The sequence below is a fragment of the Tachysurus fulvidraco genome, chromosome 15 (genome assembly GCF_022655615.1).
Source record: "Tachysurus fulvidraco isolate hzauxx_2018 chromosome 15, HZAU_PFXX_2.0, whole genome shotgun sequence".
Lineage (NCBI taxonomy): Eukaryota > Metazoa > Chordata > Actinopteri > Siluriformes > Bagridae > Tachysurus > Tachysurus fulvidraco.
Genome location: NC_062532.1, coordinates 17,620,554 through 17,638,053, shown reverse-complemented (window position 1 = coordinate 17,638,053; position 17,500 = coordinate 17,620,554). Strand labels below are relative to the sequence as shown.

At 40.6% G+C, this 17,500-nt stretch overlaps 1 protein-coding gene across 2 annotated transcripts in view; it reads right to left on the bottom strand.

Moving 5' to 3' along the window:
* stat3 (signal transducer and activator of transcription 3 (acute-phase response factor)) overlaps window positions 1-17,500 on the bottom strand; it is a 27,864-nt gene that overhangs the window by 14 nt on the left and 10,350 nt on the right. Inside the window, exons 3-24 of one of the 2 annotated variants that reach the window (XM_027143685.2) lie at window positions 16,537-16,780; window positions 15,572-15,664; window positions 12,417-12,498; window positions 12,174-12,274; window positions 11,891-12,042; window positions 11,051-11,209; window positions 10,820-10,912; window positions 10,660-10,719; window positions 10,542-10,571; window positions 9,675-9,768; window positions 9,486-9,533; window positions 9,316-9,399; window positions 8,729-8,827; window positions 8,497-8,632; window positions 8,140-8,192; window positions 7,952-8,046; window positions 6,309-6,448; window positions 5,999-6,223; window positions 4,663-4,705; window positions 3,846-3,905; window positions 1,347-1,444; window positions 1-124 (exon numbers count right to left, since the gene is read on the bottom strand). The exon at window positions 1-124 is cut by the window's left edge and continues 14 nt beyond it. In XM_027143685.2, the coding sequence (XP_026999486.1) occupies window positions 72-124; window positions 1,347-1,444; window positions 3,846-3,905; window positions 4,663-4,705; window positions 5,999-6,223; window positions 6,309-6,448; window positions 7,952-8,046; window positions 8,140-8,192; window positions 8,497-8,632; window positions 8,729-8,827; window positions 9,316-9,399; window positions 9,486-9,533; window positions 9,675-9,768; window positions 10,542-10,571; window positions 10,660-10,719; window positions 10,820-10,912; window positions 11,051-11,209; window positions 11,891-12,042; window positions 12,174-12,274; window positions 12,417-12,498; window positions 15,572-15,664; window positions 16,537-16,780 (2,242 nt within the window). In that variant the 3' untranslated portion in view covers window positions 1-71. The remainder of the gene's footprint in view (window positions 125-1,346; window positions 1,445-3,845; window positions 3,906-4,662; window positions 4,706-5,998; window positions 6,224-6,308; window positions 6,449-7,951; window positions 8,047-8,139; window positions 8,193-8,496; window positions 8,633-8,728; window positions 8,828-9,315; window positions 9,400-9,485; window positions 9,534-9,674; window positions 9,769-10,541; window positions 10,572-10,659; window positions 10,720-10,819; window positions 10,913-11,050; window positions 11,210-11,890; window positions 12,043-12,173; window positions 12,275-12,416; window positions 12,499-15,571; window positions 15,665-16,536; window positions 16,781-17,500) is intronic. The other variant, XM_047800896.1, reaches the window with a different exon arrangement.

Sequence of the window (17,500 nt, the reverse complement as noted above, 5' to 3'; positions counted from 1 at the left end):
CACTTTTTCTCTCTAAAAGGCAGAAACAGCTAGAAGTGAAAGGCTAGATGCGGCTCGGCTGATGCGTCGTCTCACATGGGCGAGGCCATGTCCGTGTTCATGTCCATGTCCAGAGTGAGGGATTCTGTGAAAAGAGGGCAGAAACAGATATGATGCTCACGTAGAAACAAGTGTGTTTATTTGTGTGTGTTATATATATATACACAGTATATATAGGCGGTATGATGGTTGATCCGGTGTACTGTACACTTTAGCTGTGTGACTCGCTGGTTGGTCTTTTCACAGCGTCAGAAGAGATTTGGAGAAACTCCAGCATGAGATTTAAGTTTAGACTAGAGCGCTGTTGACCCCTCAGATCTGATTGGTTTTCTGTAACGTTCGCTTTGACTGTAGAACAGCCTTCGAGTTAAAAATAGTGCAAATGAATGCAAGTAGCCTAGTGTGTGAAAGACATCTCTAGAATAAATGTAGTTCAGTCAGACAACGGAACCCTACAGTTATGAAGTGACGCGCGTCTGTTCCGTTCGACACGATCCGCAGTCTCAGTACAGAGCAGGAGTCACGTGACGTTAGGTGAGCGGTGCGAGCAGCCTCTCATGTGAGACGTGATGACTGACAGGACGAGGACAGATGAGAACTTTTTGTTCGTCATTCTCACACATGAATGTCATTAAGACGAGTAATCACACATCCCTCACAGCTCGGCTCCTGCACCACTGTATGTGTATCTGACAACATATACACACAATTACACTGCTATTATTTCTCTCATTACAAGGCAGCCTAAATGTGATGATGCAGAAATACAACATATGGGGTCCAAGATTGTTTACATTATGTTTACTCTCTCAGAGCGACTTACATTTCTTTTTTTAATACAACTGAGCAAATGAGGGTTAAGGGCCTTGCTCAGGGGCCTAGCAGCGACAGCCTGGTGGAGGTGGGAATCGAACTCGCAACCTTCCGATCGGTAGCCCGACACCTTAGTCCAAGATCTCTCCGGTTCCACATTTGGGATGTTTTTCATAAACTGGCCCCATGACAGACTGAACTGAACTGAATGGCACTTTTGAAAGTTTTCCGCTGTATTTGGTATTTTGGAAGAAGTCTCCAGAGTCAGTGCTTTGTAGGAAACAGAGCTGGAACTGTTTGAAGTCTTGAGGATTCTTTCGAAAGTGTTGTGCGTCCCGTTGTGTTTTAGTCCTTATTAATTGCACTAAAGTTGCTGCTATATCTACATCTAAAAGATATACTCAAACTAATATTTAAACTATACAGTGGGCTGCACTGCTCTCTGGTACACAGCTGTGTGTGTGTGTGTGTGTGTGTGTGTGCGTGTGCTTTACCGAGAGGTCCGGGGTTGGCTTCAGTCTCAGGGTGCATCAGAGTGTCGAGAGTGCGAGGAGACATGGGGAACAGGTCACTTGTGTTACCCGAGTTAGTCCTGAATTTAAAACACACACACACACACACACACACACACACACACACACACACACACACACACACACACACACACACAGAGAGAGGTGAGAAAAATTACACAGACTTGTTCCATGAACTGTATACATGCAGTTACAGTAAGACACCTTCTTATAACTTTCCCTAGAACTCACACAGTCACTAACCCCCCCACACACACACACGCACACACACAGAGTGTAAGATTATCAACATGTTTGTGTCATTCCCATGATGGTCATGTACAAAATGATTCAAAGACAATCCCAGGCAAACACATTAGTATGGAAAAAAGGAAATGGATGTTAGTCAGAGGTTCAGTACAAGAGGCTGACTCAGTAAAATACCCAGAAAACTCTCCGCTTGCACTTTTCCCTACATACAGAATGCCAGAGTCAGTGTGTGATCTGATTATGTACCGTTTAGAGCACAATGAAAAATGTCCCAATGACCAAAAGATTGGTTTTCCTCCATTGTGCACTCTCTTATGTCAAAGTTTAAAAAGAAAAGGAATTCAATTCCAGCGCATGCGCGCGCGCACACACACACACACACAAACTGCTGGTCTGGACCTCGGGTGCTCCGTCGCCATGACGACGAGATGTTTTCATGACTGTTATTAAATCAGACACGACTTCAAACTTTTTCTTCCGACATGAATCACTGCTCCCAGGAAGCAGAAACTTCGGTCTTTTTACCAGAATAACAAACCTGTGTCACACGATAGAAAGCACGACGCTGTGTTTAAATGTAGGGGTTCGACAGAATGTGCTCTCAAAAGCCATGTCATGTCTTCACTCGTCCAGTGTTAGTGGTAAACTGGTGGAAACGTGTTTGTTGTGTGTATATATATATATATATGTGTGTGTGTGTGTGTGTGTGTGTGTGTGTGTGCCAGAAATGTAGCTGTGTGAAAGAAAATCAGCTGTCCAGGAAAAACATTCAGCGAAACTTTTCTACAACTGATAAAATGAAAAAGAGAGAGAGAGAGAGAGAGCGAGAGAGAGAGAGAGACAGCACGAGACTATAGTCATCAATCAGAGAAGTGATTTTACTGAATGAGCCTCCATCACCTGAACAACACACACACACACACACACACACACACACACACACACACACACACACACACACACACACACACACACACACACACCCCTCTCTCTCTCTCTCTCACACACACACACAAAATTACAAAGGAACCTCATGTCCATAATGGTCAATAATAGAAGAAATTAGTAAGAGGTCACTAAAAGTTAAGATGCAGTAAGGACTCCTTTCCTGTAAAGGATAGTGATGTTCCACGTCTGGATTAAACAATGCTTTACATTTATTACAAATGCTCCACAGAACAGAATAATATACACTGTGCTCCAAATCCCACAAAATGTAAAGCTGAAGACTCTTCAGGTCAGGGAGGCGACAAAAGCAGGAAAATTTGCTATGAGATTAACGGGATAAAAGGATGACGGGGAAAGGGGAGGGGCTTCCAGGGGGTCATCCGTCAATCAATCCAAATTCGTCTGTTAATTGGCTGAGCTGCCGGGTCTGTATTTAGACTGACAGGTCTGCCTTTGAGAAATAATTTCAGCTATGAGACGGTGCTCTGTCTAGAAGTCGGTCTTATCGTTATCTCCACGTACTTGAGCTGAGTTACAAAGGTTAAACCTGCAGGCCATATAAACATGTTTGCATTGAATTGCTAAAGTCAATTAAAAAATGTTTGTTTCTGCTTGTAAAAAAAACAAACAAACAACTTTTTACAAATAGTTTTAACAACTATTCCTTTAAGCATTTGGAGCACAGCATACTGTAAATAAGACTCTGTAACTGGGTCCTGTCCCAATCCAAACACTTCACCTGGCGTGATTCGGACACATGCACTGCATGAAACGGTAATTGACGTTAGGAAGGAACTACATTGACGATATCCTTCTAATTAATCTCTAGTTTTTATTGATTCTACTGATTTTAGCTCTTGGTGCAAGGAAACACTGAGGCGTAAAAGTGTTGGAATGGACAGAACCTTCCGTCACACACATGCTACGGATCCAACGAGACTTTACATGGTGTTAAACACAGCCGTTCTAGTGTTAACACAGCTATAAATACTCAGTACAATACAGTATAAATACTCACACACACACACACACACACACACCACACACACACACCACACACACACACACACACCACACACACACACACACACACACACACACACACACAAATTCATACACACACACACACACACACACACACACACAAATTCATACACACACACACACACACACACACACACACACACACACACACACACACACACACACACACACACACACACACACACACACACACACACACACCAGCTCCCTAGTGCCTACCCAGGGAAGCCGTTAGCCAGCAGTTCGCTGTCCGGAAGGTCCATGAAGATGGAAGGACACCTATGGAAAGAGGTCAGTTTACAGCGTGCACACACACACGTGTGCACACATACGCCAGGTACAGTATAGCTACGCACACATAAATGTACTCACACCATGCATGCTCACCCCAAACACAAGTGCGCGCGCGCACACACACTCACACACACACACACACACCTCATCACACACACACTGATTCACAGCATAATATCTCACAAGGTCACATACATGCTGTTACTTTAGAGTAAAGTAAGCGAACGCTAAACGTCGTCCTTCACATGATCCCTTTGAAGCAATCATCAGATCATCTATAAACCAGACTTCGGGATCTTCTATGATGAAGGGTGAGGGTTATGATTTGAAATACAGCTCATGACAACCATCAGAAAATATTAAGACACACCGAGCTGGTCGGCGTATTTAAAGCCGTCGTGTGTGAAACTGTTAAACATTAGAGTTCACGCTGGAATCCTGGTGGTGTACAGCCATGTTCCCATGGCTCATGGCTGCTGCGTTTAATCCTTCAGATGCACAGAAAATACAGAAGCCAGCGTGTGAACTCGAAGTTCTGTATCAAATATAAACGTGGTGGGTGTGTGTGTGTGTGTGTGTGTGTGTGTGTGTTTGGGGTGGGGGTGTGTGTACATGTCATGTACAAAAATATTATTACTTCAGTGTCATTTTTTATCGCGATTCACAACGACACACACACACACACACACACACACACACACACACACACACACACACACAGACAACAGTAGAGGTGACTTACGGAGTGACGCAGATGAACTTGGTCTTCAGGTACGGCTGAGTGACTGAAAATAAAAGAGCAGACGGGAATAGGTGAGTGTGTTTCGTGTTAAAGAAACCCCACACAAACATACACACGTTGATGATACTTGTGAACACCTGCCATGTGTGGAATTGAGAGCAGCTCTGGTGGACATGTTCTCAGAAAAACTTAAATCATCCTGAGAGAGGATTGTCATGTAAACACTGTATCTGTGTTATGATTTTCCAAAAGACAAAAAAATAAATAAAATAATAATAATAATAATAATAATAATAATAATAATAATAAATGCACTTTACGTTTTATGTTTTCTTAGAACATGAGGAATTTTCCACCATTTGGGAACATCTTTAGAAAACAATTCTTAGTACTCCATTAATGTCCTAGCTTTTAGGACAACCAAAGACCTTTTCAATGATAAAAAGAGAACCGATTCCTCACAGAAAGGTTACAGGTTTAAAGCTTAGAGCATCACACCAGCTTGATATTTGACACACTGTTAGAGCGGAGCGTCCACGTCTAAACTTCTGTATTTAAAGATTAATAAATAAAAACCTTATGCTGATGTCTTTGTCGCTGAATGTGTGCGTGTGTGTAACTCAATTCTTTCTCAATAAATACTTTCACTTCTCTGTTATTTTCTCCAGAGAGAGAAAGAGAGGGAGAGAGAGAGAGAAAAAGACTGTGTGGTCAAATTCTTTCTTTCTTTTTTTTTTGTAATTGTAAATCTCAATTTTTTCAGTCTGTTCTTTTCTGCTTCCTTTTGAAAACCTCGGGGAAAATAGAGAAAGAAGAAGAGGAAGAAAAAACCCCCCAGCAAAATCAACATAAAAATATAATATAAAATAAATAATATAAAACAGGGAAATGTGTCAGATATCAGACAGATATAACAACTATCTGTTTAGAGAACGAAAGCAGATATTAAGGCAAAATGTTATGTATACATGTAATTAACAAATATTTATTCTCTAACTTTAAACCATGATGAAACCCACCATGATTAAGATATCAACATTTGTACACCATTAAAAAATGCCTTAAAAACTTAAAAAACAAAACAAAACAAAAAAAAAAAACAAAAAAAAAAAACGTAAAAACCAACTCAGTATATTGTGGACAAAAGGTTTTTTTGCCCTGTATGTTGATCTAAAGTTAAACATTTAAACAGTATATATAATCTGCACAGGAAGCTTTTAACATCTTCACTTTCTCACTTCTCAGAGAGAGAGAGAAAAAAAAAACACGCCCAGGGGGTCAGTGTAATGTCAGCGTGTTTCAGTCAGCAACTGAGAAAAAAAAAAAAAGCTCTTACCGATTCCGGATATATCCTGACCCATGTCTGGGTCTGGCTGGGCTTCTGGTCTGCAATACTTCCCAAAAGCCTCCTCTTTAGGGATGTCGGGGAAAAGGTAGACGAGCGGAGACACCAAGATGTTTGTGGCGTCCATGATCTTGTAGCCCATAATGATTTCGGCAAAAGACATGCTGTTCAGCTGCTGCTTAGTGTACGGCTCCACTGACTGGATCTGTGTCTTACCTGAAAGAGACACGCACGGAGTTCATTTTGTAGAATTCAGAAAGTAGGCAGTGATCCAAGACTACACAGTGACACACAAACTCACCACTGATGTCTTTTTCCACCCAGGTGAATGTGATGCCACCCTCTTTACTACTCTCACTGAAACGAAGCAGAAATGTCCCAGGAGGCTTTGGGCTCAGGATGGCCCTCTCTCTCTCCTTACTGATGAAGCCCATGATATACCTGTTACACAAAAGCATGTATACAAACACACATGAAGGAATTAACAAAGTAGGAACAGTGGAGCTTTGTTAGTCGTCATACTGTTTGAGAAGAGGTGAAATGGTGAGCAGTAAAGGAGGTGTAAAGTTAATTGTGTACCAGTGAGACTGCATCGAGGATACAGTGAGACTGCAGTGTGAGTGCAGTGATATTACAGAGACTGCAGTGAGAGTACAATGAGACTACAGTGAGGTTACACAGAGACTGCAGTAAGAGTACAGTGAGAGTGCAGTGAGAGTACAGTACAGAGAGTACAGTACAGAGAGTACAGTGAGAGTGCAGTGAGAGTACAGTACAGAGAGTATAGCACAGAGAGTACAGTACAGAGAGTACAGTGAGAGTACAGTACAGAGAGTATAGTGAGAGTACAGTACAGAGAGTATAGTGAGAGTACAGTACAGAGAGTACAGTGAGACTGCAGTAAGACTGCAGTACAGAGAGTACAGTGCGACTGCAGTACAGAGAGTACAGTGAGACTGCAGTACAGAGTGTACAGTGAGACTGCAGTACAGAGTGTACAGTGAGACTGCAGTAAGACTGCAGTACAGAGAGTACAGTGAGAGTAGAGTGCGACTGCAGTACAGAGAGTACAGTGAGACTGCAGTACAGAGTGTACAGTGAGACTGCAGTAAGACTGCAGTACAGAGAGTACAGTGAGAGTAGAGTGCGACTGCAGTACAGAGAGTACAGTGAGAGTAGTGTAAGACTGCAGTACAGAGAGTACAGTGAGAGTAGAGTGCGACTGCAGTACAGAGAGTACAGTGCGACTGCAGTACAGAGAGTACAGTGAGACTGCAGTAAGACTGCAGTACAGAGAGTACAGTGAGAGTAGAGTGCGACTGCAGTACAGAGAGTACAGTGAGAGTAGTGTAAGACTGCAGTACAGAGAGTACAGTGAGAGTAGAGTGCGACTGCAGTACAGAGAGTACAGTGAGAGTAGAGTGCGACTGCAGTACAGAGAGTACAGTGAGAGTAGAGTGCGACTGCAGTACAGAGAGTACAGTGAGAGTAGAGTGCGACTGCAGTACAGAGAGTACAGTGAGAGTAGAGTGCGACTGCAGTACAGAGAGTACAGTGAGAGTAGAGTGCGACTGCAGTACAGAGAGTACAGTGAGAGTAGTGTAAGACTGCAGTACAGAGAGTACAGTGAGAGTAGAGTGCGACTGCAGTACAGAGAGTACAGTGAGACTGCAGTAAGACTGCAGTACAGAGAGTACAGTGAGAGTAGAGTGCGACTGCAGTACAGAGAGTACAGTGAGAGTAGTGTAAGACTGCAGTACAGAGAGTACAGTGAGAGTACAGTGATATTACACAGAGACTGCAGTACAGAGACAGCAGTACAGAGAGTATAGTGAGACTACAGTGAGACTGCAGTGAGACTACACAGAGACTGCAGTGAGAGTGCAATGTAAGTACAATATAAGTAAGTTAAGTTTACAGCGAGATTACAGCCAGACCACTTACCCCTCATTCCACAGAGCCAGTATGTACTTCTTCACCAAGTCAATGATGTTATCTAACCAAACCCAGAATGAGAAGCCTTTTCCTGCCATGTTCTCCTGCAAAACACAAACACACACCAGAATTAACTTGTACTTGGTGAAGTTTACAGTGAGTTAAAACTGAACAAGAACTGTGTGGCTGAAACATACTTTGCAAAACTTGGCCCAAGTGATTTGGCAACCGGAGTAGTTCACACAAGGACCTAAATACAAAAAAGGAAATTCAGCATGTTCTCAGTTTATAAAATCCCCTTTGTGCACACGTGAATAGTTCTTTCTCAGACTAGGGCTATAAAATTAGCTTAGTATTGAAATATATTATTACAAATTTTACTGAAAAACAAAATACCATTTAACATTCAACTACAAAAAAAAACAGTAGGTTAAAAAGTAAAAAAAAAAAAAAATCGAAATAAAATCTAATACGTATTATAAGATATATTTAACAATGTCACACTATCGTGTTTAAGTGTGTCGTCTCAGACCCAGACACACAGCCGAGCATACCGAGCAGTTTCTCAGCAAGCGTGGTGAGTTGCTCAATAGTCAGGCCTCTCTTGGTTGTGGAGGAAAACTGCCAGCTCAGAACTTCAGCCACCTGATCCCATGTTCCCACAGGGGGCTTTGTGAAGAAATTTACATTCTGACAGAATAAAGTGAGACAACATTCATTCATTCATGCTATCATCTGTCAAAAGTAAGCAGGATATGGTTTTATTTTAGTTTTATTATTACTAACCTTGGGATGGTTAGTCAGCATGTTGTACCATAGAATAGACGCCCAGGCATTGGGCATCTGACAGATATTAGAAATGACTACAACAGGAAGAGAGTGCGTCTGTAGAAAATGAAACAAAAAAAGAAATCCAGTATTGATGTGGTGCCAAGTTACACAAACCCTACGGTTCTGTGTTCTGTGGAAACGTACATGATCCAGGTCGTTGCAGCCAACATCCACTCATCACGTTAAACACTAACGTTCGGCATCTCTAGAATATATTCAGTCGTGTTAAAGTGAAGCGAAGGGCTGACAGTGGGCACCATGGTGACAACCGTTAGCGCAAGCACATTAGCATTCAGTGGACCGCACCAATCACCAGGGGTCATAAAATGGACTTGATAACCAATTATTTAAAATTCAGCTTTAATGCGTCAACATGGTTCATCTTTAGCGCCTCTGACTGTATGCCTAACGGGACAGCGCGGCAAATTCATGACGAGGGTGCTGATTCACACGTCTGTCCTAATTTCTCATATTGACGGCAGAACGGAGCCTGTGGTTTATATTAAAATGTTCCAGTGTGTGAATATTTGTATGTCTCTCACCTCAAGGTCGATTTTCAGGCCCTGGTGGTACACCTCGGTCTCAAAGGTGATGAGGTGAAGTTCCTCAGTGACAATCAGAGAAGCCTGCCGGTCAGAGGACAAATTCATAAACTCAATCGGTCACACAGATCCCTTATCCCTAACGTGGTCAGATCGGAACTGCCACTTACGTCGCTGTTGGTTCGGCCACCGTTGCCACAACGCTGTTCTCGTAGAGTCTGAGAAAAAAGAAAACATAACGTAATTAAGCAAACCCAAATCTATCAGCAAAAAATCGCAGTCTCTAATGAAGATGCTTCACAAAGGAAATTAAAAAAATGAACTTGTGAAATCTTCCATGGTGCATTAGAGGTGCTCACCAGATGTTTGAACTCGGCTGACAAGCTGCCGTTGTTGGACTCCTCCATGTTCATCACCTTGGTGTTTGTGCCCAGGATGTTGAACTTGCGTGACCTGGATGAAGAATAAACAGCACAGTGTAGAGCCTTTAGGTTGCTGAACACCCACAAAGTGCATAAATATAAATATATATTAGTTCGAGTGTGCACAGTTAAGCAACCAGGTTACTGTACGTTTAATTTTTTTTTTTCCCTTTTGTTTCTTTAAATGATTTATAATTTTTTGGTAGCTTTACTATACAGGTTACGACTTCGCAATGAAGGTGGAAATAGTTCTGACGTGACTTATCTTGGTTTTGTTATTTTTACATCATGAAAACATTTTACTGTCAAATAGGCAAGAATATCTAGTGATAACTATATACTAAAATCTTCTCATGTGATAAGAAGTGATGAGAAAATGCCTTGCTTTGAAATAGAATAAAAGGATGTGATGACTAGATTTTATCCATCACATTCATAGTCATGAAAACCAAGCCTACTTCTGCATATAAATGACTAATTTATATTTCCAAAAATATTTCTAAAAAATAGAAATGAATAAGAAATGATAAGAAACAGAATATTTGGGCAAATAGAATGGGCAAAAAAAAAAAAAAAAAAATGTTACACAACGCGCACTTGTGTTACATGTTGTTCAGACATTACTGCCAGGTTACCGTCTCAACATGAGACCATGATCACAAAAATATAGATTACCTATTATCTTCTCATCTTACTTTAAAGCCTATGTGGCCTGTGCCCTAGTTTGCATTTATTTATGCAGTTCTAACACTTCCATTTGTCTGATAAGTAAATGAAACGAAGCATAAAACATCTGAGACTCACCCTCGAATGGCTGCGACATCTCCAGATTCCCTGAAGTTGAAGATAATGAAGACAGTAAATTTACTATCGTGTAATGTGCATGTCAAATGTCTCAGTTCGACTGAAAGCATGTACTCACTTGTCGATGCACACTTTGATTTTCAGCTGGTAATTCAGTTCTGGGAATTTCACCAGTAACCTTAAAAAGAAGTGACGGGAAAATTTTTATTCACCCGCACAAGTTAGTGTGGTGTAATTTTGTGTGTCTGTGTGTGTTTGGGAGTTTGAAGGAATCTTACCGAACTTTGTTGGTGAACTGAACACCTGTTTTTATGACCAGAGGTCTGTCTGGGTGCATTGGCATACACGGCTGTCTTTCAACCACAAAAGCGCTGCAATGACACAAACACAACACAGGGGGGCACTAAAGCTGGTGGATTTAACACTGTGTTGCATAAGGTCGTAATGATTTTTCCCTGAACGACTTCCTGATTTAAAGTGTGTGTGTTTTGTGTGTGTATAAATGGCACCTTTTCATGAGATTGCGGAAGAGGTTGACAATCTTCTCCTCCAGTGCAGGACGGTGCTGAACAATGGGATCTCCTTTATATGAAACTTTCTGTTGGAGCTCCTCCAGTTTCTTTATCTGCTGTCTGATCTGGAGCTGAGACTCAGCCAATGATGTGATCCTGAAAGAGAGGGATGGTAAAATAGACAAAATGTGAAAGAAAGAGTGAAAACAATCGTCACTACGAGACACAATGTGCATCGACATCTTAGCATGATATAAAGCTAACACAGAAAAAATAAGGCTTTACTTTATTGCAGTAATTTAATCAACTGTGCTGCTCTTAAATCTGATTTGTTGGAATGTGCAGCTTCGTTTTCTGGGTCTGTCGAATGCCCTGACTGAAGCGTGGAGCTGGATCAGTGATGGTTTGGGTTGCAATATCATAGCGTTCCCAATTCCCACTACCTGTGCTACCTGTGATACTAATGCTGCATTGGCCAAAGAAGGAGGCTCAACCCCATACTAATAAATAACTACCATGTGTTTCAGTTTCATTGTCCAACTACTGTATATTGACTGAATAAATAACTAATTAACAGGAACTGGTACTTCAGAAGCACCACGAAATCTAATCTGAATGACATGTTGATTCGTTAATTATTTGGAGGACATTTCCCTAACAAATGGATAAAAAGTACAAAGCATGATTCTTTAATGCATCGGGCAACATCAGTACACTGCAGTGTTGATTAATTTCCTGTAACGTCACACCCTGTTTAACCCATTACACAACTAGTGTCGCGGGAAATCCAGCTTCGGTGAGTGTTTTGAAGCTTGTGCATGTGCTGAGTGTGTGTACCATGTCTCTAGTCGGTCCAGGCAAATGTTAGGGGGTCCTCCGATGCAGGCGATCTGCTGTCTCCTCTTCCAGTCAGCCAGTTCTTCATCAGTCAGATTCTTCTGCACGAAGTCCATGACCTGCAGCAGCCCTGCCATGTCAGTCACGATTTGCTGCGAGAAAAACAAAGACACAGCGCTCTAGATGCAGCCCAAAACCTGAGCGCAACTACACATTCACACAAACAGGGTGGCATTGTGTGTGTGTGTGTGTGTATGTGTGTGTGTATATATATATATCTCACCCTCCTGAGCTGATCCAGGGCACTCAGCATCTGCTCCAGCTGAGCCATCTTCTGTCTGGTGGCTGCAGCCTGGCTGTTCCCATTCAGGTCCTGGGACAGCTCTGAGAGAAACCAATAACCGTTAGTTTACAGAGGAAATGACACCAACAGACATGAATTAAGAGTTCAACCAGATCACAGCATTAAAGAATCCAAATGTGAAGAATGGGATTAAAACCTTAAGCTATGGATCTCTAGCCTTACCTCCTGCACTCTTCAGTGTCTTGTAGTTAAAGTCAAAGTCATCCTGTAAGTTCTCCAGCATCTTCATTTTTTGTTCCATATCCTGAAATGCAAACGAGTGAGAATTTGAAACGGAGTCAACATGCACTGATCCAGACTGAACCACTTTTAACAAGTTTCTTCTTGCACACTTGATTTAAAATGATCAGTTAAATATTACACGGAATTATTGGCACTCGTCATGGCCACAAACGCATGTTTTTTTTAATTGACTTCTATTTAAAGCTTATGCATATGGCACTAATGCTTTAAAGCAGGGGTCTCCAATCTTATCTGGAAAGGGTGCAGGTTTTCATTCCACCCAGGCAGAAGCCACACCAGAGTCTACTAAACGCCAAGAACAACTGATTAAACAGGTGGAATCTGGTGTGGCTTCTGCTGGGTTGGAATGAAAACCTGTACCCACACCGGCCCTTTGCGGATAAGATTGGAGACCGCTGCTTTAAAGTCGAGACCACCATAATCAAGTCCATGACCAGGACTTGCTGAAATTTAGTCAAGACTGAATCTTAAGAGTACTAATTAAAAAAGACCAATGCCCAAGTCCACAAACGCTGGAGACAGGACTCCAGACCTGCAGCCTGATATAGCAACACTCTACTCTTTAAACTAGAGCTGGGCGATAAAACGATAACGATATGTATTGCGATAGACACGTGATCGATAGCGATAGAAAATGTGCTCGATAAGACGTTCGATATTTTTTATTCTTCGTCGGAAGAAAACAGAAGTTGCGAAGCAAGTTTGGTTGCATTAACAAAGGTGCTCCCTCTCTGGTAACCTAGCAACTTGGGGAGTGACACTCTAACAGCCAATCATGTAACAGTATCAGTTTGGTTGCGCCATATCGTTGTCTCGTGCTGGTGCTGGACTACTCTTCAGTAACCGGCGACTGATAAGCAGAAAACAAGCTGCTGCAAGCGAGGAAATAGTAAATAAAAGAGGAAAAGTCAGCTCGCCAGTATGGCAGTTTTTTGGATATTATAACTAGGGCTGAAACGATTCCTAGAATAACTCGATTAACAAAAATTGCTTCAAGCAAATTCCTCTGCCTCGAAGCCTCTTTTAATTCCTTTTAAAGCTCATGTCACGTTCTTGTGCAATCATTGTGTGTGTGACAACACGCTTATGTAAAAGCGGAAGGAGACGCTTTTACTTTTGATCTTTTGATTTGAGGGCCCGTGCGCATGCTAGTGTGGGCTGCACAATGAAAGTGCACGATAACAATGTCAATGAGCAAAGATAAGAAACAAACAGGAGAAAACGACAGAAAATGTCCAAGATTTGGGACACTATCAGAGCGTCTGTTTTCAGCAGCAGGAAATATTTCTTCAAAGCGCAGGACAAGCCTCAATTATGAGCATGTTGATACCTTTTTTCATTGCAATCACAAGCTCCTTTAAAGACTTTTAAAGCATACACGTTGTGAGAGAGAGAGAGAGACTTTTCTATTCTGATTTATATATATATATATATTTATATATGCTTAAAGCACTCGGTGTGACACCATGCATGACCTCTAGGTCCAAGTTAGTCCATGTTTTTTGCTTCTTAAATACCACAAAGCATTCCAAATTAGACAGTAAAGGTTTGTTATGGCTGATCTGTAGATTTTGAATCTTTTAGTTCTGAAAGTTAAGTTGCATGACTTAAAGGCAATATTTTTGTATTATTATTACTATTTATTTTAATGTATGCCTTAGTTTTGATACTTTAAAAAAGTAATTTGAAAATAATTTATTTATTTGTTTTTGCATCTCAGAAAAGGGTTCATTTAAAACCCAGAATGTTTGGCACTTAAATGTACTTAATTCTTCTCAGTCAACTTTGTCATTGTTCACAGTACAAGTACAGACAGAGAAACAATGGGTATCTAAATGTTTATTTTTGATAGAAAATATTGTTGTATGCACTGAATACTATGCATTTAAAAAAAAAAAAGTTCATTTTTCTAAAAAAGGAAACCAATTAATTGTTCATTTTAAGAGACTTTTCTCTTGTATATTTAACATTGCTCTTTAATTAAGCAAAAACACATTTTATCCGATCATTCGATTAATCGATGAAATTTTTGGTAGAATACTCGATTACTAAAATATTCGATAGCTGCAGCCGTAATTATAAGTCTACGAAAATATGTTTGGATAGTTCAACTTCCAGTATGATTAGAGTAAGAATATCTTTAGTTACTTTTTCATATTTCTGCAAGTTTTATATTTCAAACAATGTTACTGCAGTGTATCATATTACACTATCAGGCTTGTGTTTCATATTACAGATGTATCTCAGTCTACCTCAGGTTTACTTATGTTTACAAAACACTGCACATATTTTACACACTTTATTCACCACAAGGTGAACAGCTAGGGAACTTCCTAGCACTAAACTCTCAGGTTTCTCTGTTTATATTTAACACTTTACACCATTTTATTACACTTTATTGAACATTTCTTACATTTTCTTTCATTTTCACCTTAAATGTTAAGAGATAATTGTTAATTGTTCATTGTGACTTATGTTTACATTATAATTATTTGAGATTACATTTCTGTCTTAATAACTGAGGGGATTCTGATCAGAGGAAGGTTAGGTTTATAATAAAAATGTTTAAATGTGATATATTTTCCTCCTGGTCCTTATTTTAAATGGGCCATAAAAAAATTCAATAATTATCGATATCGACCGATATGAAACACTGATATCGTGATACAGTTCTCGTTTTATATATATATAAAACACATGGTTGATGTGTTCACCTTCTAATGAGAAGGGGTTTTATTTTTTTTATTTTTATTTCACATCAAAAGATGTGCAGTTGTCTGAGTCAATAGTTTGAATAATTTCATATAATTATTTTGCCCTTTACTTTAAGGGAGGTAATAACTGCACAACTGAGCTGCAGGTCGTTTTAGAATTAGACTTTAGAATTACGATAAACAAAGCGATCGTTATCTTCACCAGTAGCATGATAATGAACACCCACTTTAAACCGATTAGCTGCGTAAGTGACAGATTAAAATCTGTAGCAATTACTGCGAAGACATGCACATGACTCATTCTAGTTCTTTGTGCTGGATCAATCTAACTGTTCATGAGAATGTTACACAGTGACACACCTGCACTTTCTTCCTGATGTCTTGCAGTCTGTGCTCCAGGACCTGCTGTTTCTCCGTCACCACTGTCCCGCTGTGCTGCGCCGCCTGGCCGTCCTGTGGAGTTTACTGAACTGATTAAAAGAGGTATAGGAAAATAAAATAAACGCTAGAGTAAACGTTTCATGTTGTGCTTAGCGATGGTTAAACCCTTAGACCCTTGGCTTTGGATTTATGGTAACAGTTTTTAAATGTACCTTTTAAATGTACCATTATTTTTGTGTCCCATTTGTATCATGATGTCATGATGTCAGAGCAAACATTGGGTCTTGCTAACAGTTTGTGTTTCATGAGTGTAGATGAGTCGGCTGTGGACGGAGAGGAAAGAGGTCGAACTGCACGACGACATGTGATGATTCTCGCCTGGGTTTAATTACTGAGAGTTTATTTATTTGTGTCTTTTTGTGCTTATAGTAACTAACGTAACAAGAGAAAGAGGCTGAGCGGGTAGATGCAACTCGTACTTGTACACTCACATATGTGCGCTCACAATCATACACACAAATCACACATACACAATCACACTCAGGCACAATCACACATACGCAATCACACATACGCAATCACACTCGTACACAATCATACTACAATATTTGAAGATTTTTTTGTCAACTAAAAACCTCAATATATTAACCCTTGTGGACACTTTAAAAATACTACCGTTTCGTGATGTTCGTGAACAAAAATGTCCACTAAATTAAACGTATATAAAAATATACCAGATTAATATTTTTACTTTTTTTTGCATGAAACTGTTAATCAACCTTAGTTCTAATTAAAAAGGTTTGTGTGAAAAGGTTTGCAGACCCTTAGGACAACCTAAAGAAAATGAATTTTTTTAAAAATCGACCACCTTAACTACTGAAGACTACATTATGAGACGCACTAGCTCTGTGTGTGTGTGTGTGTGTTTGTGTGTGCGCCCGTACTTGCTGAGCAGTGGTAGCGGTCTGCAGCAGTCTCTGCTCCTCCCACAGACAGCGTGCGACGATGCGAGCGATCTCCATGGGCTTCTCCAGGTACTTGCTCTGCAGGTGCTGTTTGATGCGCCTCAGGTTGTGCTGGTAAAGGACGTTGTTCTCCTGCAGGAAGCGGCTGTACTGCTGGTCGATCTCTCCCAGGAGGTTGTGAAATACCAGTGTGGCGTGAGATTCCTTATTGGCTGCATACGCCCTGCAGAGGAAACGAGGGTCAGGTTAGAAGATGGGAAAACTCCGTTTATGCCATTTCCGTCTGCCTCCTAATGAACTGTAATAGACTGTTTACTGGTGTGTACTAGGTGTACTCTGCCCACAAAGGACGGATGTCTCCGCCCACGCGCGTGTCAAATTAAGGGGACGTAGAATCCATCTCTTCGGAAAACCAAATAACAGCAAAGTTGACCTAAAGAAACAACCTCAAACTAAGTCTCAAACGGTCTTTCAGCTACAGTATGTACGGCTCATTTCAAGGCTTCCTGTTGTACTTCCTACATTATGTCCTTAATTACTGGAAAGCATCATAATTGAGAAACCACTCCACACCACAGAAACATCCTCACACTTCAGTCACAGACACTGTATCCACCCAGCAGACGTGTGAAACTTAGTGAAATACACACCACACTCTTGCTGGAAAAGAAACCGCTCGCAGCTACATCATGTCCTGGTTCATATTCACGTGACGGATTTCGTTAAGAGCTAACGTTATCCTAGATGTGATACATTTTTTGCACGATACAATACACGATCAATTATTTTTTTGAAATTTTAGGTTAGAATACTGTTTTCTGAGATATTTCGAGAATCATACATTTTTTTTTGTTTTTTTTTACATTGAGTACAGATTGTATTTATTTAAACAATCATTTTCTGCTGAACCTCTCAAAATATTGAAAATTACTGTTTCATTTCT